The sequence below is a fragment of the Nipponia nippon genome, unplaced genomic scaffold, assembly GCF_047370975.1.
Source record: "Nipponia nippon isolate SJK-2023a ecotype South Korea unplaced genomic scaffold, ASM4737097v1 scaffold_11, whole genome shotgun sequence".
Classification (NCBI taxonomy): Eukaryota; Metazoa; Chordata; class Aves; order Pelecaniformes; family Threskiornithidae; genus Nipponia; species Nipponia nippon.
This window is the reverse complement of record NW_028262302.1, coordinates 5,378,725-5,400,583: the sequence shown is the minus strand read 5'-3', so window position 1 is coordinate 5,400,583 and position 21,859 is coordinate 5,378,725. Positions and strand designations below refer to the sequence as shown.

The window sequence follows — 21,859 nt, the reverse complement described above, 5'->3', positions numbered from 1 at the left end:
AAGCAAATTTTGGAGGAAAAAGTGACTGGGGAAAGCAGGAAAAGAACACAGCAAAGGTAATTAAATGATATCAAGTAGTACATTTATTTCAGATAGTAAGTCAGCTTCTGACAGTGAGATGTATTAGAATATAGTCTCTGAAGGTAAAGGATGGAAGGAGGGCCTGTTGCTCAAGATACTGGATGTTTGTACAGTGCCTAGCACAATGAGGTCCTGGTCCTGAACTGGGCTCCTAGGTGCTCCAGCAAAACAAACGCATTAGGCTTTAGGAGAATGGACTGCATAAAGAGTTTGGAAATGGCGTTCCACGACATGGGCTAAATGACACCTAAGCAGCAGACTTCACCTTTTAAGCTCTGCAAGAGAGAAACTTGGTCCAGTAGGTCTTCTCCAGCTCCAGTTTTACGATTCATTCTCCATCTACCCACCTGCTCTGTGCACAGTTAAAGCAATGTTCACTCATCCCACTGCAACACTGTCAGCCTCTAGGAGGAATGATCGATCCCGCTTCAGTCACCACATATAAGAGGGCGAAAAAAAGAGCAGCTGGTCTCACCCTCCTCTACTCCAATAATAGACTCGGTGTCTGGCAGGTGCAGAGACTCAACACCAAGGCTGGGCTGAGAGTTCATGGAGATGAGATTCTTGCTATGCACTGTAGATTCTTCCAGCAAACTGCTGCCCATCAGTGACTCTATTGGGAAAAAAAACACAAAACACAAAATTCTCATGATGTAATGAAACTGCAATATACGATACAATCCCTGCCCACCTCCAAGTCACACAGGCTTCTTCCCCAGACACCTACTTTACCCCTTCCTACTCTTTGGGCATCCAGTGCTCCAATGATGCTAACTCCTGTCTTTATTGTTTTGAGCCTTAGTATGGCAGGATCTCATGCAGGCTTGGCTTTCTCTTTAAATAATTCACATTGCATAAAAAAACGGGCTTCTTACAACAAGAATACATAACAAAGGGCACAAATTCCATGTGAAAAAAAGATACGAGATTCACGCCAATTTTGAAAATAATAAACCTATCTGCCCCTTGACCACAATACAGAAATACACCTTTGTTTTCTATCCTAGAAAAGGGGAGGGTGAGCAATCCATCTTCATCTCCAAGAGGAACAGTTTTATTCCTTACTGGCTTGTGGTCTTATATTTTCAGGACAAACATCTTCCCTTCTCTTTGACCATCCACTAACTCTTTCCTGCACTTCTCCCCCCCAGAGAGTGCCCTCCGTTCCTTACCTGGCTGTTCTCGGTCTCTGCTGCCAGCTGTTCCAATTCGGGAGTGGTGTTTCCTCATATGCACATTTCTGCTACCACTCTGGGAAAATGTCTTCCCACAAATTTGGCACTGATGGGGCTTCACTCCTTGCAGTAGAAGGGGGAAAAAATATCCCAAGAATTACCAAATTGGGAATAAAGACCTCATCAACCAAGAAGCCAGTAATACTGGTTTGAAATGGCTGTTGACACCACTGGTGCTAATTATCAGTGGAAAAAAAAAAAAAACAAATGAGAAATATTCCTGTTTCCTGGAGAGCAATAACCTTCCACAACAGAAGAGTTTTAGGTATCAGTATTGCCAGCTGTTGCAAATCTCAAGTCTGAAGAGTAACATAAAGTCTTAAAGTCTGATTTATGAGAGGGAACAAGTTATTTGGAATGTCTTACTCAGTGACATGGAAATATTTGATGTCCCATACCTAGAATAAAATGACCAAAAGCAAGGAAGCAGAAGCAAGGAAGCTATCTCCTGCTATCACACAACAAATTGCAGCATCTGGTTTACATTACTGAGTAGAGACTGGATGATGACTTGTCACTGTGAAAGGATTTCCATTTTACAGAGCAGTCTATCATTTTCACAATACAACAAGTATGATGTCCATACGTGTGAGCTCAATAGCATGGAAGCCAAGGAGACAGAAAGAAAATGCGTGGAGAAATCAGGTAATCCCAAAAGTTACTACCCCAATAAAATCTCCCCTTCTCCAAAAAAGCCATATTCATTACATGCTGATGATATTTAAGATAGATCAATCAAAACAGAAGGCAGAAGCTTTGAAACACTTGTGAAATACATTTCCATCTAATGCTTTGTCCAATTACAAGTATGTAGTATTAAAAAATAAAGGAAAACCCTACCTATGGCAGAAACCCACTCATGAGAGATTTCAGATTTGAATGGCTTTGATTAATATATAGAGGTGCTAGATTCACTCTTTTAAATAAGAAAATGGCAGCTATGAAACAGATATCCAACTTTGTGACATTTTAGAAACAATTTAAAAAATAAATTTAAAAAATGTAATCTGAATTTAGAAACATAAAATTTAGAAACAGAAACAACAGAAAAGATTAAAGTGTATAGGCTAAAGGCACCACAAAGGAAGCTGTGAAACACAATGACCAGAAGTCCTGTAGAAACCAGGGGATTTTAATTAAGGAAATCAAATCAAAGTCCTACAACACAGATCTTTTCTCAGATAGGTCACAGAATGTCAGGTGAAGACTCTTACCTGAGTGGACAACCAAATGTTTCCGAAGGCTGGAGTATTCAGCAAAGGAGCGACCACATCCCTGCGCCTCACACAGAAAGGGTTTTTCCCCTACAAGAGAGAAGTAAGCTCTTAGATTTTGGGATCATGATTTGATCTGATGGTCCAAGTCCCTCTGAAGATCTCTACCCCATTCTCCCTTTTGGCCTTAGATGCAACAAAGTTCAAGAGAAATTACATACATGCTTCCTAAGGCTTTTAAAGCATTCTCATCATCAGCTTTCAAGAGGAAACACTGACATTCGTTCTGAAATATTCTTAGATCATCATTCACTGAAAGTGAAGCAAGGGTTCACTGTTTCTAAATAGACCTTCCAAGTATATAAATACCAAAAGAGTAATATTAAAGTGCCTGGACTATGATATATCTTCTATATGCAGTTCTTAACAACCAGCTCTGCTTCACACACTCCCAGGATCCTGTTCCCTTTCTGCCTCTCAGTGCCAAAAATCCCATTAACTGTATTTCCCTTCATATCAGATTCTATACTTTATTTCAGATCAGGCTGAACTTGGCAAAATCCCGTGAGAGATGTGTCAGTCATTTATATTTATGTGTGGAGGAACAGTAATTCAAGGCACAATTTGTTCTTACAGGCTGAAATTTGTTATTTTTATATATTTCCACAGCTATTTTTGTATTTGTCTAAATGATGATAAATTGGGAGGTGACTACACTAATGCAACGCAATGTAATTAATCTGTTCTAAACACCCTCTTAATAAAGCCTTAAATAAAACTAGAGGCAACTTTTGCCTGCACATTAGCAATTTGCAGTTAAGAAAGTTATTATTTACTCCTCCAGAAGCTGCTACTCCATTGGTTACGGAACACTCACTCTATCATGGAGGATTGTGGATGTGTCAGCAGGCCTATTAACTTTATCTGCGTCTTGGCTGGGAGATGCAAGTGCAAAAGACAACTGTAAAAACCACAGTTGCTGTTACTACACATTCAAAATTTTATTATTGGCATATATAATTTTTAACTACATCCCAACATCTGCCCCCAAACCATGTGTTCTAGCTAGACTGCAATTTCTTTAAAATAGCAACCTTTTTCCATGTGTATCTACAAAGTAGATACCATACGGTAGTGTTTAAGTAAGGCAGAAGGCATAAACAGCTGCTGGCGGCCCACATAATCTGCGATTTCATTTTACTAGGGAGGCCTTGTGCTCTCACAGTTGTCAAGGTTATTTTGAAATGTTAACCAACTGTAATGCAATGCAACCTTCTTAGGCCACCAGGGAATCTCTAACAATATTCTGAGAGGCTTGAACTGGGTCATTTGTTTAAGTGGTGTGATAACCCTGAGGCTTAAAAAACCAACCAAACAAAACTACCGGCATATACATTATGAACTTGGCTAAGTATTAAATTGCTGATCATTTCAGCAGTAACTTTTGTGCCTTTCTCAAGCAACTTTCTAGGATAAAAATACATAAAACTTTCTGCAGTTGTCAAAACTTTGGCTGGCTACTCTAAAAATATTGACAAGGCAGGATCAAATTCTCCAGAGGAGACAGCATAAACAAACCATGTATAAAATACAGTGTTGTGAAATAAAGGTTCTTGTTTTATTTAATATATAAAAAGCTGAGCATGAGTTAAAAGTACATAGGCTCCAGCATATGGTAACATCCCGAATTAGCATTAGCACAAAAAGAGCAGTTGGCACGCCAAAATGCTGTCTTCTAATCATTGCCTTTTTCTACTAGACTTTGCTTCTATATTTTTGCTACTCATCCCACTGTATTCCTCACTTTCCTAAATTTCCCAAATGTAGTCACTCTACAAGCAGCATAGGTAACATAAGCTAGTCAGATTCAGCCAGATGTCAGTACAGCTACAACTGTGTCCACCAGGACTCCACACTGGAGCAGTATCTAAGCTATTGTACCTTTCAGGAATTTAAAATAGCTTCTCTATTAAAAACAGTTACAGCAGTTGTGTTCACTAACTATTCTCTTGGGAATAGTCTAGTTTCTCCCCAAAACAACACACACGCCTTCCTCCATCAAACAACTTTGAGGGAGGAAGGGAATATTCAGAGCATGGGTTTGAGCAGAGTACGGCATCATCATATAGTACTGGAAGGGAGAAACGTGTGAAATTATATAGGAAAGTAAAGGGGGATAAGTAGTTGACTGATTTGACCTATAGATCAATGTGAACTCATAGAAAAGGGACATTAATGAACATCAGAGATAAACAACATAGTATTCTCAAAAGTTTGAGGACGGAGGAGGAAGTGGTTTACCCCTCAGTAAAGACCCCACCTCTGCAGACCACAAATAGGTGAGGTCTAAAACACACCGGTGTGAATTCGTAGGTGGTTCTTCAGATTTCCAGCTGTTGTGAACTGTTTCCCACAGCCCAACTCTGTGCACACAAAGGGTTTTTCACCATTGTGAGTTCTCATGTGCACCTTCAGCCTCTGCAAGACGTAGAAACTTTTTCCACAGCCTTCTGCTGGGCAGGTGAAGGAGCGGTCGTTCCTGGAAATCAACAAAAAAGCTGTTTCATTACCAGCTACTGCAATGTGGTTTTCACAAACACTTGACTTCTTTTTTTTGATTAAATAAAAAGCAGAAACATTTAAACCAAAATTAATTATATCAGAAAACTGAGAGACTCAACCAAAGTGAGTGACCTAAGTCCTAAGGAACTAGAGTCTGGGTGGTCCACTGGAAGAATTTGTTCAGGTAATATCTTTTCATCATATGACCTTGCCTATTCCCTATCCAGAATGATTTAGTAAAGCAGTGCAACAGATTATACAGGAACATTGTGGAATTTCCGTCACTGGAGGATCAAAAATGACTGTATGTGTGCATATAGCATATGCAATTACTGCGGGCCCTGTCTCAGGGCAAGATGATGGGCTCATGTCTGTTGGAGTCCTTCCCAGTTTTTCAGCTTCTCATCTACAATTTACCTTAGAGAATGCCAATTTCTTAGCTAAAAAAGATTAGGGTCGTTTGTTAGAGCAAGCAACTTTGTTCAAGGATATATAAAAATGTGATAGCATCCTACAAGTTCCAATGCTCACCATACCACAGAAGCGATACTGATCCTCTTTACTAAGCACCTGTTAAAATACAAATGTTCTAAACCAAACAGTAATAAAGACCTGCAAAAATAATCTAAATCTGGTCAAAGTGTTTCAACATAAATGACCTAAAGCAAGCAACAGGCCTAGTATTCCTAAGAGTAATACTAGGCTTTCACAGCTTGTTGATGCCAAAAACTAATGCTATCCCAAATACAGAGCACAGTTTTTCAAAGTCATGACAACATATAGCTTTATTCTGCTCACCTGTGTGTTTTCAGATGATACTTGAAGTGAGCTGGCCACACAAATGTCCGATCGCAGCCCTCAACTGTGCACTTCAGCTTCCTTTCCACGCGAGATAAGTGAGGAATGGGGCTAGAGTCTTTTGGCTGCCCATCTCCTGAGCAAAGATGAACATTTTCACCTGGAAGAAAAAGCCCAGCAAAATCTAAAAAAAGATACAGATTACTATAATGTGTCAAATTTAATACATAAAACCAGCATCATATATGGTCCAGGACTATAAAGCAAGTATATGCCTGGCTACTAATGGTTTACGATGTCCTACATGCTGCTGCCTAGCCCATAACAGGGATCAGACACGGATTTGCAAACTTTACCGGGCCCATAAACTATTCCCCACAAGCTATCCATATCAGATCAGCTGCTACCAGATGAGGCTTATCACAAGTAGAATAGAAAGCCAATGCATCAAAAATTATAAAAATGGTCTCTATATCAATATCAACCAACCGATTTTAAGTATCAGCCAGGATAACTATTTTTAAAAACACCTTAGCTAAAAAAGAGATATTGCATTTGTTTGCAATTATTTATTAAAATAATTCAGTCACAAAGCATGTGACTAAATCCAATTATGTATTCTCCAGAAAGCTGATCTCCAAACCCAGTGGAGCTAAGAAGAAAGTACGAATTACAGTATGCATTAAAAATAGACACTTGAAAGTGAAAATGAAAGTTGAAATACAAGCAGCTGCAGTCAGAAAGAAGATACTCTTTACATGTACCAGAGAACATGCGGACTACAATGGAACTGCTGGTTCCACTGAAGTTCATTGCCAGAAAAAAACTGAAAAGCCTATTTATATTGCAGAAAAATTACATGATTGTTCTGTATAATTCTGTCACTGATGATTTGAAGACATGTCAGAACAGATTAAAAGCAAGAGAGAGTAAGCGAGAGAGGAAGAAACAAGCCGAAACTAGGGGCCTTGTATGGAACATTCAACTTTCGAGACAGAAGCAGGGGATTTCCTACCATTATTGCTTGCTTTGGCATTCTTAGCGAGCTGTGCCCGAGTGGCAGCAATTAAACTGTCATGGGCCAATTCTTGCACTCGTAGGAACCATGGGGTACTGCTGTCTGTGCTATCATGAGAGAGAAAGTCATTCCCAGAATCTTCTGCTTCATCTTGAACAAACACCAAGTGCTCTGCTGGAGACCCCAGCCCTAGAAAAGAAGACAACTTCATGAAACAGAAGGATAATGTAACAGAGGGAAATTTCTTTTGCTTCCCAGAGGCTGGTGTTCATGGCATAGATGCAACAGCCGCACTGAAAAAGTCTTCACTGACCTCTACATTGTAGGAAGCTGTTGATGATTAAATGCTCCTGAAATATCCAATAATGCCCAGCAAATTTCGTGATCTTTCCCCTTCATAAGCAGCAGGGACAGAGTTGTACTTGTATCTCCTGCATTCTGTTGTTTGAGACTTATCCAGCCAGATGACAAACAGAAGGAGAATTACCTGCTCTTGTTAGGTTGAGAAGAATAAATGAAGTGCTGTCACTGGGCTGGAGGTCTTGCAATAAACTGGATGTCTCTGGAGTTGACAGAAGTTCGGATGGTTTCTGTACATTCTGTGCCCTTGTTTCCTCTCCATCAGGGCCCACATTTACCTGGAGACTTCTCAAGACAGCAGATGAAGAAACATCTTTGGAAGAATTAGTGTGACTTGCAGAAGTGAGATCTCTTTCATCATCTAGTGAACAAAGTGAAATCAGAGTAAATAAGAGTATAAATACACTATGACTAAAAGATATCTATGAAGTTATTTTTCTAGAAAAAAAATAAAACTTGAGAGAGATGGGAGGAGGAAGGAATTTTCTAACTAGTCAGACTTCACTGTTAAATGAGAAAAGCTTCAGCCACCCTTCTGAACTTGTTCCTCCGTCCCTGGAATGCTGTATCAGCAAGAGGCAGTGCGTCACAGTGGCGCAGTAAAGACAGCTGTACGCTCACAAAGATCTGCCGCATAGATTTTACCTGGCAACATGAGTCTGTTGCATTCTGAGGTCTCAGTTACAGGAAGGAGAGAAAGACAGGTGATGTCTTTTGGTTCCGATTCCACCAGCCCTTGCCCCAGTGGAATAGAAGTATTCTGAACAAACTGAACCAGCAGCTGAAAAAAAAGATACTGATGATTAGGTCAAGAGCAGCACCAATCATTTAAAAAGGTACTAAACCCAGTCTGTTACCCACTACTGTCTTGTAGGAGACACTGAATATAATCCCATGAATACACATCAAAGTAAATGGAAGCTTTTCAGTTTACATTAATGACAAAGAAGGAATTGTTTGTATTTGTCACCATTTCTTTAACATACAATAAACAGCTCTGGATCACTGCAGACTACTCTGAAGGCTACTTAGGCTATATTCCTTTTTAATTAATCTTTTACCAAGATAAATTTTACCAATATATGCCATGTTTTAAGGCATATACTCCTTTCTAATTCACCTTTTACCACTTAGTACTTTCCTATGCTGTAAGCTTCCAAGTAAATGTTTTCCATGCTTAGCCTTTGCTACAGGTATTTTTTTTTAATATTTGTCTTTAAATACTTAACTGAAAGAAAGTTGACCTTTTTTAAACATAAAAGCAAGCAAAAGACTATTTGCAAAGATGTCTAGCTAATGGCTATTCAAAATAGGCAGATAATGATCAGAGGAACAAAGGGAGAACACAGCCTTATCCATCCAAATCAGCTACTCCTAAGACCATCAAAGATGGACAATTAAAGCCACTGTCCTTAGTGTGAAACCCGCCCACTAAGGGATTCAACAGAAGCAACCCTCTCCAGAATCCTATGCAAAATAAGGGGGACTACTGCATAAAGAGGTATAGGATTTATACTGGGATGCATTCCCTGGGGAGGACTTTGGGACTGAACTAGAGATCTGGGGGACTGTACAGGACTTATTACGCATTGTTTAAGGGAAAGGCCAAAGGCAGGAAAAGGAAGGGATCAAGGTGGATCAGGGCAGAACAAACACAGGAAAATGGAGAAGGGAGGATAAAAGAGGCCCATTACATCTAAGCAGGAAGTTGGTCGATTCAGTAGTCTGGCGCAGCCTAACCATCGCCGTCCATCCTGTCCTCTTATTAAACTCCATTCCTAACTGTTTCCTGTGTGATCCCGCTCTCTAGAGTGTGTGCGTGCCACATGCTAGTGAACTCCAAGCCTGACTAGTCGGCAAGCAGAATGAGAGGTGTGGGGACATATCCTGGAGAAACCCATGAAGGCTGGCCCTAGGCAGCAACCCTTGGAAACAGAATCACGTACTTTGCGCTGCCTGTGTTCATGTGGGTAAAGCTGTGAGCGTCCTACCTGTGTTAATCTGTTTGGCGCCAGTCACATCTGTACAGTGCATGTGTGTGCACACCTATTTGAAAATTGTACTAACCCTCACTAGTGGCTGGATCTAAGATCAGAAATACAGAGCAGCCCTCATCTTGATGGGCCCAGGAGGTCAGAAATGCCCGGGTCATTCAGTCCAGCAGATTCAGCTATCCTTAACACCAGTCAGCTCTGGCAATGAAAAAATTACTTCTGGCTAACTCCTAAAAATATTGAGTTATAAAAAAGGAACCTGACATTTGAAAAGGAACTGGAAGTGAAAGAAATGCCCTTCCTCACCCCTGAAAGTCTTCCCACATTTAACCAAGTTCAGAAGAGCAAAGCATGTCTCTTGTTTACTCATTCTGTCCCCTTGACAACATCTCAAGCTTTTGTCAGAGTACTGGATATAATGCTGGACTCCTCTTTACCTCCAAGGCACAGACACAGAAATGAGAGTCTCTTTTTTCCCATTACCAGTGCCACAGCAGTTCATACTAAAATATTCTGATTTAACAAAGGAAGCGCTGCTGGGAGTGAGGAGATAACAGCCCAACTTTTGCAATGGACTGAACTAATTCTTCTGTGAACTCCACAAGTTTTTTTAACAAACACGGTCTCAAATCCCTTCCCTGTATGGAATTAAACTTCTGGAGACCAGAAAGACTGAAAGGGGTCAGTTGTAACAGACCCAGACACATACTCCACATTTCAGAGAAAACGCCCCTCAAAAACCATATATAGGATCTACTTATTTGGCTGTAAGTTCTGTCAAATAGACACCCCTATACTCACATTCTCAAAATATTTTGAAAAACACAGATGAAAGAAATATGGAAAATAACAAGACACCAAAAACTTAACCCTCAAGTCACTATTCCTTGTCTCTAGGAAACTCCTTGACATAAAGATCCTGCATTCTGCTGCTGTCTAGCAAACAACTGTATGCAACAGACTTCCTTTATCTTTGGCATTTAGAAGGAAACTGTACAAGACACTTATTCAAAAGCTGCTACCCTCATTGTGACGCATTTTAGTATGCATTCATGCAGAGCCCAGACAGAGTTGTCTGTACAGCGAGGTGGTTCATCAGTGTCAAAAGAAACAGAGTAAAAAAGCATGATATGCCCATGGTATATTTGTGATTAAAACCCAACAGTCACTAATAATTTGATTCTTATTTTGTATGTTGTGATTGTCTTAGTATTTTTGCAGAAACTGCAAAGAAACTTAATAGTTTGGGCTCTGATTTCTCTATGCTGATTTCCTCTCATGAAAACTCTGGAAATATTGATGCTTCCTCAAACAGTTTTACCTCAAAGTACTGCTGTCAGAGCCCTGAAGCCTTAACTGCCCTGAGTGCTCTCACCTGGGGCCCCCACCCACACCCTCTGCCCAGGGGTTCCATTTAAACCCAGGGGCTCCATTTAAGCTCACCCTGTGCTCCCTAGTCCCTTCCTGAGCTGTGTGTAGGTTTACCTGTCTCAAGCTCTGTCTTCTGGATGGACCTCAGACTTTTAGATCAGTGTCTCCAGCCCCATCTCCTGCTACTCCTGACTGGGCTCTCTGGATAGACCCTGGACCTGGTTCATCACTTTGCCTTGTCCAGGACTGTGGATGGATCCTGTTTCCAGCACCCATTTCTGCCTGCTGTGTGCAGGTGCTGCAGGACCATGCCCTGGTCAGTGAGGACACTGCCTGGGCTGGGATCACCCTTGGCTCCCAGCTCACCCTCCCTTAGGAGCAGCCTGTCCTCACTGACAATTATGAAGGTAAAAATTAAGTCTTGAAGCCGTTCAGATGGCAATATGCCACTTGAACTAGGCCACAAGCCAGGCTGCAGTTTGAAAGGTTAGCATTTTTTCTTCTTAGGTATAAGATTATCCAGAGGCCCCAGTCAGAAGAGGGAACTATTTTTATGTTGTCAAAAAAAATACATAGGCAATAAGAGACAGCCCCTCCCTCAAGGCCATGCATTCTAATTTAAAATTAAAAAAATAGGAGAAAGAGGGGTAAAAAGGGAAGGGAGTTTGAAATAACAGAGCAAGGCAACCAGAAGAAAGAAGTGGACTAAAAAATGTCAGCAGCAAGATGGTTCTAAATTACCGGATTGTCTTTCATTTAAAAGCTGTTCATGATTCCTACTGCTGCCTACTCCACCATGAAACACTTGTTTTATGGACTCTTCTATTTTTATACAGAAAGCCTTAGATAAAACTTTCCTCCTACAATAGGAAAGCTTTCCTTCAAACCCTCCACTTCCACAGAGCAACATTAAGGCACTAGGGAAAAGCAAAATGCAGCAGCTGCAAACAGATGCTCAAAAGAAGATGGATCCTTTTAGTTTTCTTTATAAGGTAATAATAAGCTAGTACAGAGAATTAAAAGGGGGCAAAAGAAGAAGTAAACAAAAGGACATGAATCATGCTCACTGTTAAAATTCGGAATAAAAAACCCTAACCCTTCCCATAAACTAAAGCAAACCAATCACCAAATATATCGCTCCCAACTCTACATCAAATAATTCAGAGAAAATAAAAATTCTCATGTGACCGTTGTATCTTGACAGCCAAGTACTTTCAGAAACCTTCCTTCCTGTTCAAAATCATTGAATACCTTTGTGACAACTACAGCAACTGGAATATGGGGAAAAACTAATTACAAACACAGTGTGCTGCTTTCTTATGTTTCTTTTAATTTGGTTTTGCAGCTGAAAGCAAATAGGAAATTGTAAGGGTATCTGGTAATTGGCTATTTAGCATAAAAGACAGACTAGGAACAGGAGAGGTGATAAATTAAATGTGCAGATAGACAAACTCCAACAAACTGCAGATAAGAGAGAGTAACAAAGACCAGAACTCCTGGGACACTGATGGATGGGCCATTACAGGAAGGACTTGAGTGTGACCTTGAAGGAATTCAACCAGAAACTTGTAAGAGATAGGAACAATATTATCATGGGTTACCAGAACACATCTAATAGGCAAGAGCAAACTTCTTATGGGATACGGGGGAAATTCTGGGACCGCGTAAAAACCTATTATTAAGATGTCTTAAGAGGAGGCTGTGGGAATGTGAAAAACTTATGGATGTTTAAGGGAAGGATCAAAGGTGGGGAAAGGGAGGGATCAAGGTGGATAGGAGACGAACAACCATGGTGTACAGGAAGGGGGTGGGGAATAATATGGGTCGACCACATGTTAGCAGGCTGCAGGTCAGTACGCTGCTCTCTCTGCTTCATCACTGTAGTCTATCCCGTCTTCTTCTCAAATGCTGTTTGCTCCTAAATAGTTTCCAAGTACAGTCATTTAATTAACTTCAAGTTAGACTAGCCTGCGAATAGGAGGAAACCACAATCTCGAAACCCAAGATCCTGGCCAAAGGCTGGATTAAATAGCCCAGGGCCTGGAGACGGATACGGGAAGGATTCAAGGTTTGGCAGAGACTGGACAGATTCACAACCGTGAGTACACCATGTCAGCTGAGAGAGGGCACACGTGTGACACGTGAGCAAATTTCACGCCTGCTTATTTGGTAAGTAGGAACAGAATTAGGCCATTTGTGGTCTTCCTGTTCCATGGGAATGCCATTTGTGTTTGTGGGTGCCTGCAAAGATGCCGTCCTGCCATCTGCTCGTGTTTACAGCCATACATGTCTGTACGGTCTATGTGTGCATGGGCGCGTATTTGCAGTTCAGGCTCAGCCTCACTTCTGCCTGCATTTGGGAGCAGTCCAGTGGTCTCTTGTCTGAAGGACCAGAAGGGAAGGAATCTCCTGGATGCTACAGTTTGTCAGATCTCATAACCATATAATATCTGGCATCACAAACAGGATCCAGGTGGGCTGTAAGTATTCCTGAGATGGTGACTATAGAACCTCTATGTAAGGAGGAGACTGATCCTTCTGCAAATATGGTCAAAGTGCTAGAATTTGTAACCAAGCAGACAGAACATCTTGGGGCACCTGAATAGGAATAGTTAGGGAAACTGAATGTACAGAATATTAACAGAACACAGAAGGAATGCTAAAAGGTGTCAAGTGGCTTTACTCTATAGCCAAGATATCCCTTGGAATTTGAAACAAATTTCGATATTGATTAATTGTAAAGGGACATCCTCAACTTAGAGATTCAAACTTTCTGGGCCAGATGACAGTCATACAGAGAGAACCTATAAGCCTTGAAGGGACAAAATGAGCAAAACTCAGCTGCATCTTGCTATGAAGCATTTTATTTTTGGCTCTGCCATACCACCTTCTTGAATATACCCTCCTTTTACTCCTTCTGCTGAAACACCACATAACTCTGAAAATCCTGTAAGTAATGTAGACAGTATATGTACTAAAAATGTAAAATATTTCTTGGATCTTGTCACTAAACAAATAATTGTCATCCCTGCTGTTCAACAAGAGATGGTTGGACAGGATGATCCCAGGCTCTATCACAAGCAGTGCAGAATGCTTGTTACCAAGAAGGCTTGGATAACGTCCCTCACCCGAGGGGGGGGGGGGGGGGGGAGGGGGAATCTGTTTAAAGAACTGGGAACCCCTCCTAGACATCCTAAAAAGAAAAACCAAAGCCAAAACCACAACAGAAACAAATGAAAATATGGCCATCTGGGAAGGATCGGGTTGAAGTTTGTGTCCCATAACAGACCCCCTTCATCAGATGATTCAAAAGCCAAGAAGTGCCATGCAGCTGCTTTGTTTGAGATGGGGTGGCTGGGAGGAAGAGGGGGGGACAGTCGCTCCAGTACTAACCTTCAGAGCTATTGTCCCACTGGACAGCTGGCGAGTTAGACTAGACTCCCACAGCAGCAGGGACTATGTTTTTAATCGATACTGTTTCTGTTCTAAATTTAACCAGCGAACCACTACAAAATAAAGAGGTCAAAAGAACATTTAGCAGAGAGGGAGGGGTGGAGGGGAAAGGAGGGGCTGGAGCTGAAGGGTGTGGAGGGCAGGAGGCTCATTAGCTAGAAACTAGGATGCCCTCCTCCCATACAACCCCTGGGCAATTAATTCATTCACAAGAGTCTCTCCTTGTGAGGTGCTGATGAGGAGAGAAAGGAGAGGCTAAAATACCTCCCTCCAATCCCTTTTCCACAGCCAATTCAACGTATAGACCAGAGCTGTAGTTCACTTGATTGTGCTACAGCTACCCCTGACAGCAGAAAGCTCCCTGCAGCAGACCAGTGTGGCTGGAAATACTTGCAATTGTAACAAATCACCCTGAAGGCTTAAAGCATGCAAAATGCAGATCTTATCAGTTCCCTGAGGAATGCTGGTAACACAGCTTTGGGGGCAGGGAGCCCAGAAGAAAAAGCAGATCCATCTGCCTGTACAAACTGTCTCCAAGCAACTTTGTAACTTCCTATTAAAGGAGGATTCACCTCTACTCAAGTATTTAACATTTACTGGCACATCGGTGACTTCTTTAGGGATAAAAGCATTAGCAAAGAAGCTTATGCAATCCATCCATAGTGCTTTGATTAATGTTATCTAGATGTTACACAAATACAGTTAGCTCTTAATTAATACCTTTCTCCCATGGTAGGGGATATGAAAGAACATCTGTGGCTCTAAGAATTATGGTGCCATGGCTCCCCAGAGGATATAAAATCATGACTGACTTTCAGAGATACTTGAACTGCTATTTGGGAAAGGTATTTTTATACACAGATGGGTATCTACGGGTTTCACATCAAAGGAATAGAAAATAGCACTAACTTAACGCTCAACTTCCACAGTCAGAACCAGAATGAGGGTGTGTATAGAGCTGACAATCCACAATCCAAATGAATCCCAATTTGTAGTATAAAATAGCCTTGATCAAAATTGAGGAACATGGTTTAGAAGACAGCATCTCTGGAAACGATGCCCTCTCCAACTGCCGTACCTTTCATGCATCAGGCCTGTTCCTACTGAGAGTGGCCTACTCTGTTCTGGGCTTGTCGAGAAGGAAATGCAACTCTGCTATGGGGAAATAGGACCATTATGTAAACACGCCTAATTAACAAATACCTTACTGAAGTCGAGAAAAGACCAAGGCCCACTTACAGCTCCTATTTGAGGAGCAGGGAACAATCATTCCAACTATCCTGGTCCTTAGCTGTCAGAAAGAATCTATGGGAATCCACCCACCCACAGACTGAAGTAACAAAGTCCCCCACCTTATCATTCAGAACTGGGAGAAAATTTGATAGAAGTTGTGAGATATCAACCACAAGGCAAGAGAAATTAACTCTTTGCAGCCCATGCTGAGACTGCTCTGGGCTACTATGAATTTGCAGCTACTTTTCCTGAATAGTGCAATTAGAAGGCCTTTGGCTGCTCCATTAAGAAACAAATACCTTACCACACCACCTGGGCTGTAACGAATTACCAGCATGTAATCGTTCTCTTTAGAGTACCAGTTTAAGATACCTGCTGTATTGCATATGGACTGAAAAGGGATAGAAACAGATGACTCAATAAAAACAATCCTATTTACACCCGTGAACTTCCCCAAAAGGTACTTCCTAGCAGTACCAAGTCCTCTGCTCGAGGACCTTAGCCTTCTGAAGAGGTAAAGCTGAGAACCAAAAAAGCAAGGGCACAAAGCGAAACAGCCCTCTGCCCTTTTAAGTGGGGGAATGTACAGATAGCTGGCTAACAGCCTCAAAGGCAAGAAACAGGAGAGGTAATAAAGTGAACATGCTGATACAATTGTGTTGAAGGTAACAAACTGCAGACAGTTGTATCTAGCGAATTACAGGTTAGAGTAACAAAGACCAGTAGTCCTCAGACACTAATCAAGGGGCCACTGCTGAAGTGAAATCTTGAGGAGGGTCAACCAGAACTTCTGTGATTGGTAAGAAAACAAAATTGTCGGGTTATAGGAAAGACCAAACTTATTATTGGATGCAACAGGGACTGCAGGATGTGTAAAACTTATTATGCAATGTTTAGGGGGAGGATCAAAGGAGGAATTGAGGTGGGTAAGTGGAGAAAGAACCATGGGTAGGGGGAAGAAAAGAGACTCCTATCATATCTTAGCTGGCTGCTGGTCAGTACACTGCTGTGTCTGATCACTGCAGTCCCTTCTATCTACTTACTAAACATATTCCTAAATATTCTCCCCACAAGTGAGTGCACTGCTAGTGAACTTCTAGTCTACTAACGTGTAAGGCAGAGGCAACCACAGTCTGGAAAAATCCAAGATTCCAGCCATAAACTGGCTAAAAAAAAATGGGTCTGGGCACAGATACCAGAAAGGCTTTAGGCCTGGCAGAGACCAGAGACACCTGTGAATGCGAGTATGCATGAGTTGAGTGAGGGTAGAGATATATTCCACTAACAAACTTTTGTGGCGTTCATGCTGTTTGTGTTTACCTCTTAAAGGTACTTTACCTGTGTACATGTTAATCTGTTTGTGGCCAGCTGTGCGTGCACTGTGTGCATTTGTGTGCACACACATACATCACTGCAATTCCTGCTCAGCCGTGCTACCGGCTGAACCTGGGAATGGTCCAGCAGAGTCTCACCAAGCAACCAGGATCCCCTGGGTGCTGCTGCCTACCACTTCTGCCAACTGCTAATGGAAACACGAGTACTTTAAAAAACAGAAGGGGCTCATGCTAATAGAATAATCCAGACTCCCCAAAACCGAGTAAAATCAATTTGGTTTGAGGGAAAGAAGTAGTCAGTACAGTAATTTATTTTATTCTTGTAACAGGAAGAACATTATAATAGTGAAAAAAATAACGTAACCTGAGAACAGGCAAGAGTATTGGCCGACACTTGAAAAGAGGGGAAAAAACCTGCAATATTCTTTAATCTTTTACCATTCAAATCAAAACATGGACGCATTAGAAGATGCCACTGAATAGACTTTGAGAATTAATATGTAAGCAGCAAACTGAGTAAACTCATTGAACTTTTTCTAAGTGTTTCCCATAAACGTTCCTGGGAACCAAACCCAGTTCATAATTGCTCACCTCAGGTTTGGATTCTAACTCATCCGATAACATTGATTCAAGTGTCCGATTCCTGCAGCTGTCCTCAGCAAGGCACAGATTTTTTTTTTTTTTTTTTTTTTTTAGTTCAGAGAGAACAACACTCCCTGCTTATTCTCATATTCTCCTAAGCGTAAAACAGCGTGGTGGTCCTTCTGCAAGAAGCTGTGTTGCGCAAATATTCAATTTAACCTAAAACAACAAAAAAGGAAATATAAAGAGATAGGAACCAAAAAACAAGAGCAAAGCAAAAAGAAGTGAGCAGATGTTGCATGCAACTGTAAAATACACTTTCAAGTACTGGGAAAACTCATTTACCCAGGTTCCTGCATTTCTGTTGCCACTGAGTAAGCAAAATAACATCCTAACACTGCAAAATTAATTTTCAAAGGCTATTTACCACATTTTCTTTGCAACAGCTCATTTTCAATGGAAAATTCAATTGTTTGTCCTGGGAAATTATGGAATCAACTGAAAATCACACAGAGCATACAAGAGACAAGGAGACTGAATTCCTAGCCTGCAAAACAGTGGAATTATCCCAATTGTTGATGAAAGGCAACCATATACAAACGACCTGTCAGTGGGAAACCTCTGCTTTTCCTGCCTGTTAAGATGTTACATTTCTGATTATGAGAAATATCTTAATGAACACAGGCAGGTTAGAAGTTATTTCACAACTACCCATGCAACGTTTCTTCTTTGGCCTACAAGGGAAAACGAGAACAAGTTTATATCTATTATTGCCTACCGGGAAAGCACGCAGACACTAGCGATGGGAGAAGAAAGTGAACTACGTACAGTTCTTCCCCCACTTCCGTCACAATTACAACTCTACTGAATATATTAAAAAGCGATGAGAATACCGGATCAACTAAAAAGAGAACCTAAAAGCCTTCCTCTAGTGCTCCTGACAGCAAGCAGGGCGGCACAAGATACTCGGTACAGGAGCCTCACCTTCTGCCGTGAAGGGACAAGACAATAAACACAGTGAAAGCAGAGTAACTCAGACCAACGCACGCAAGCCAGGGCTCGGGAGCGCTCCCGCTTGTTCAGCCGCTGCCCCCTTTCAGCCCGCACCCGGGAGGGCGGGCCCCGAGCGTCCCACGGGGACGAGAGCCGGAGCTGCCAGGCCCGGCTGCCCACGCCTCGGCCGAGAGGGCACGGGGGGCAGCCTGGCGGGCACCGGCCGGAGCCCGGGGGGGGACAGAGGGAGGCCCCGGAGCCGCGGGGTGGGGCGGCGCGCCGAGGTCCGGCTAGGGCCGCGCCCCTCCCCCACACGGGGCAGGTGCGCCACCCCTCCCCCCCGGCGGGGGCCGGTCCGTCGCCCTGAGGGGCTGCCCCCGGCGGTGGGGAGGGCCGGGCCGCCCACCCCCGCTCCCCGGCCTGCTTGGCTCCCGCACCCCGCAGAGGGCGGCGAGTCCTAGAGGAGCGCCCAGGCCCCCGCCTCCCCCCGCCCGCCTTACCGGCATCTCAGCCGCCCGGATGTGACGGAGCACCCGGCCGGAAATGCCAAAGGCTCGGGAGGGGGGTGTGTCCCGCTCCTCCAGCTCTATGGTAAGCGCCGTAAGGAGCACCGCTTCCGGCCGCCGCCGGTGTCCCTGTCCCCGCCCCCCGCCCTTACCGGGCGCCCGCGCCCGGCAGCGCCGCCGCCCCGGGGCCTCTCACCGTCCCCGCCCGGCTGGGGCAGCGCCGGTGCCCGCCTGGGCCCGGCCTTCCCGAGGAGCCTCCGCGGGGACGCGCGTTGTGCCGTGCGGGAACCTCCCGCCTGCCCCGGGAGCGGGGTTGCTGCGGTTTCCCTCAGCCCGAAACACGGCCCGGCAACAGCCTGGTGCCTGGTTTTCTCCCCGGTGCCATCGGGATCGTTACAGGGGCTGCGGTGTTGAGCTGCAGCCCGGTCCCTCTTAAAATTAACCTTTTGATCGGGAGAGTATTTTACAGGTGAAGATTATGCACGGAGCTTATGGTCAAGTTCAACGTTTAACTGCTGAACTCCTCTTCAACATAAATCAACGCAAAAGACACATTATTTCAGTTTGTTACAGCACCTCTGGAAACAGTGGTTTCCTCCTAGTACCTGGTTTCTGTTTCAGCCTTGCTCCGATGTGGTGCGCCTGTTCTTGCAGTCGGCGATGGAGAACTCCCGAGTCCACAGCAGCTCACCGATGACACGCACCGAATTAGTAACTCCAGAAACATACGTGTCTTAACAATGTACCGAAAACCCAAGAAGGGACTGAGTAATCTACTTTGGTTTTTGCTCATTAGCCTTATCTGTGGGTTAGCAGGACAGAGCTCCTGAAGCAGCGGGGTTGGCAGCCTTTGGTCTCAACACAGCTGCCGAACTGGTGACCTTCAGGCCCAGTAAACTTTGACTTGGTTATGGCTAGTCCGCAGCTTTGGAGCCACGTGTGATTCCCGACTCCCACGTCAGAACGGCTGCTTGTGGGGCGGCACTGGCGTTGGTGCTGCTGAGCAATGAGAATCCCAGCGATGCGGAAGTAACCCAACAGGAGCTGTCGAGCCTGGCAAAACCAGGTTCCCTGGGCGCACAGCCCGTTCCGATCCACAGTGGACTGTGCAAGAATCTGCAGTCACTTCCCGCGAAATGACTGTCATCACCTGCCTGTGAACTGCTTTGGAATGATTTTCTCTTTTCAGCCCCTCTAAGAGGTGCGGTACGACTCCTCTGCCTTTCAGCCATGTGAAGGTTTTGATTTGCAGCCTAAAGATTCACGGTTACCCCCCTCGGCTTTAAATGAAGCGAGTGGCTTCGTGGAGGGCTGTGCCCTGGAGTCATACTGACAGCCCAGTGCTTCAGCAAAAAGACCAGCTACCTGCTGGAGCCACCCAGTAACTCCCTGACGTCTGCAAGCAAGTTAGATGCGTGTCTTTTTCCGAGGTATTATCCCATCAACTTGCAGTCACTGGATTAGTACTAAAAAAAGCCTGCGCTGTGAAATCAAGTCCCAGTCAAGCTGAAGCACATTTCTGATGTCTAAGGCAGGGAAAACTGTGATTCAACACCTGGAATCGGCAGCCTGGGAGATTTGGTTGCCTCAGTGCCATACTGGCCATGCAGGTGGATTGAATCAGGGAACCTTACTAAGTCTGGCGTTTATCACGTCAGACCACTTGGCCATAGTTGTGATGACCTGAAGCTTTAGACAGACCCATTTATTCGCTCAAGCCTACAAAACTGAAGTTACTAGCTCCCGAGATTGAATTTTTTAACATAACCCCGATAAGCTGGAGCTGAGTAAACGACCATTCAACGGTCACAGCAAAAGACTATTTCACTGTGTTTATTATCACAGGCACGACCCCAGCGTGCCACATTTGCTGATGCAATACAATCCAACAAAGGTAACCAGAAAGGCAGAACTACTAACTTCATAAACCATTTTTTCTTGGTGCCACTTCGGTAATCCCAGGGCACTGAATCGTAAAGCTTGATTCTGTTACATTAAGATACTTGGTAATCTCGGAAGTCCTTTGACTCATCATCAGCCCAGCAATGTGGAATTGTTGAGTAGATATTAAAATATGGAGACGTGTAGGCGCGTAAGTTCCTTTCATTTGCATCCTTCTAGGCTAGATGAGTTTGGCTGCTTCAGAGCTTGCATCTTGACTGCCTGGGGAATTTTGGTCTAATAGGGGAATCTGCAGTGGGAGTAGCACAGCGCTTACCTCAGTTGTTTATGCAGGCCCAAATCACTTGCGCAGGTGTGTGAAGCAGCACTGGTCCCTGATGGGAGAAGAATTGCCCGGTTGGGAATTTCCTACAGTCTCACTTTCTCAATAACATCTGCCCCTCTGGGATCCTTTTCTCTAATCAAGGAGAAACAGAAGACTCAGTCACATTTCCACATTTCAGGAAAAGAGAAATCAATACTGTTTTTTTGTCCCAGCTGTGAGACAGAGAAAGTGTCTAGTCATGGAGCGAAGGGAGAGTGGTGTTTTAGATTTGGTTGTTGATAAATCTGCTTGTAATGGGACCCTATTCTGAATGCAAGGAGGAGCCTAGGCTTTATTTCTCTTAGCACATCTTTTGTTCTTTCATGTGTACACGTTTCTGTACACTCAGATATAACATCGTCATATAAATTTATGTGCTTTATTCCAAGATACTGGCAGTAATCAGGTTTTTTTCAGTAAGGCTTTTAAAATTGTAAAACTTACGTGTACAGTTGCAATTAACATCGCTTTGAGGTTCGGCCTTTGCAGCACCGGAACGTAACAGGTATTTAAACTCCCTCAAAAGTCTGTCTGCACACCAGAAGCTATCTTTCTACACCTGCAGTTGACGCTGGCACGGGTGTTACAAAGCGGACGAGCATTAGCAAACGGAGAGCGCCAAGACCAGGAGCGTTTCCTCACGCCTCCCCTCGGGCTCACACCCAGTTCCGTCACAGGCCGGGCTCCCCGTCGCGCTGCGCCTTTCCTGCGCAGTCAGCGCGTTTCCCGTGGCGGCAGCGGGAACGCTGCCGAGGTCATTTCGCCGGCTGGAAGGCCTACGAGCGGTGGGATACGGGCCTACGAGCGGTGGGATACGGGCCTCCAGGCCGCCGACACCCTTTCCACGTTTTCTTGAACA

At 43.6% G+C, this 21,859-nt stretch overlaps 1 protein-coding gene across 6 annotated transcripts; it reads right to left on the bottom strand.

Annotated features, from left to right (window-relative positions):
- Positions 1–65: 65 nt before the first annotated feature.
- ZNF410 (zinc finger protein 410) lies at positions 66–21,801 on the bottom strand. 6 transcript variants are annotated; one of them, XM_087747266.1, is made up of 11 exons: positions 21,445–21,801; positions 19,340–21,093; positions 17,245–17,454; positions 7,914–8,049; positions 7,396–7,629; positions 6,906–7,097; positions 5,891–6,074; positions 4,888–5,069; positions 2,531–2,620; positions 1,254–1,379; positions 66–694 (listed from the first exon to the last, which is right to left on the bottom strand). In XM_087747266.1, the coding sequence occupies exons 3-11, from the start codon at positions 17,275–17,277 to the stop codon at positions 510–512; spliced, it is 1,362 nt and encodes a 453-aa protein (XP_087603392.1). In that variant the 5' UTR covers positions 17,278–17,454; positions 19,340–21,093; positions 21,445–21,801; the 3' UTR covers positions 66–509. The 6 variants fall into 6 exon arrangements, with proteins under 6 accessions (XP_087603392.1, XP_009472742.1, XP_087603393.1 ...); XM_009474467.2 differs by having other exon boundaries at positions 5,891–6,050; XM_087747267.1 differs by having other exon boundaries at positions 20,953–21,093.
- Positions 21,802–21,859: the final 58 nt, after the last annotated feature.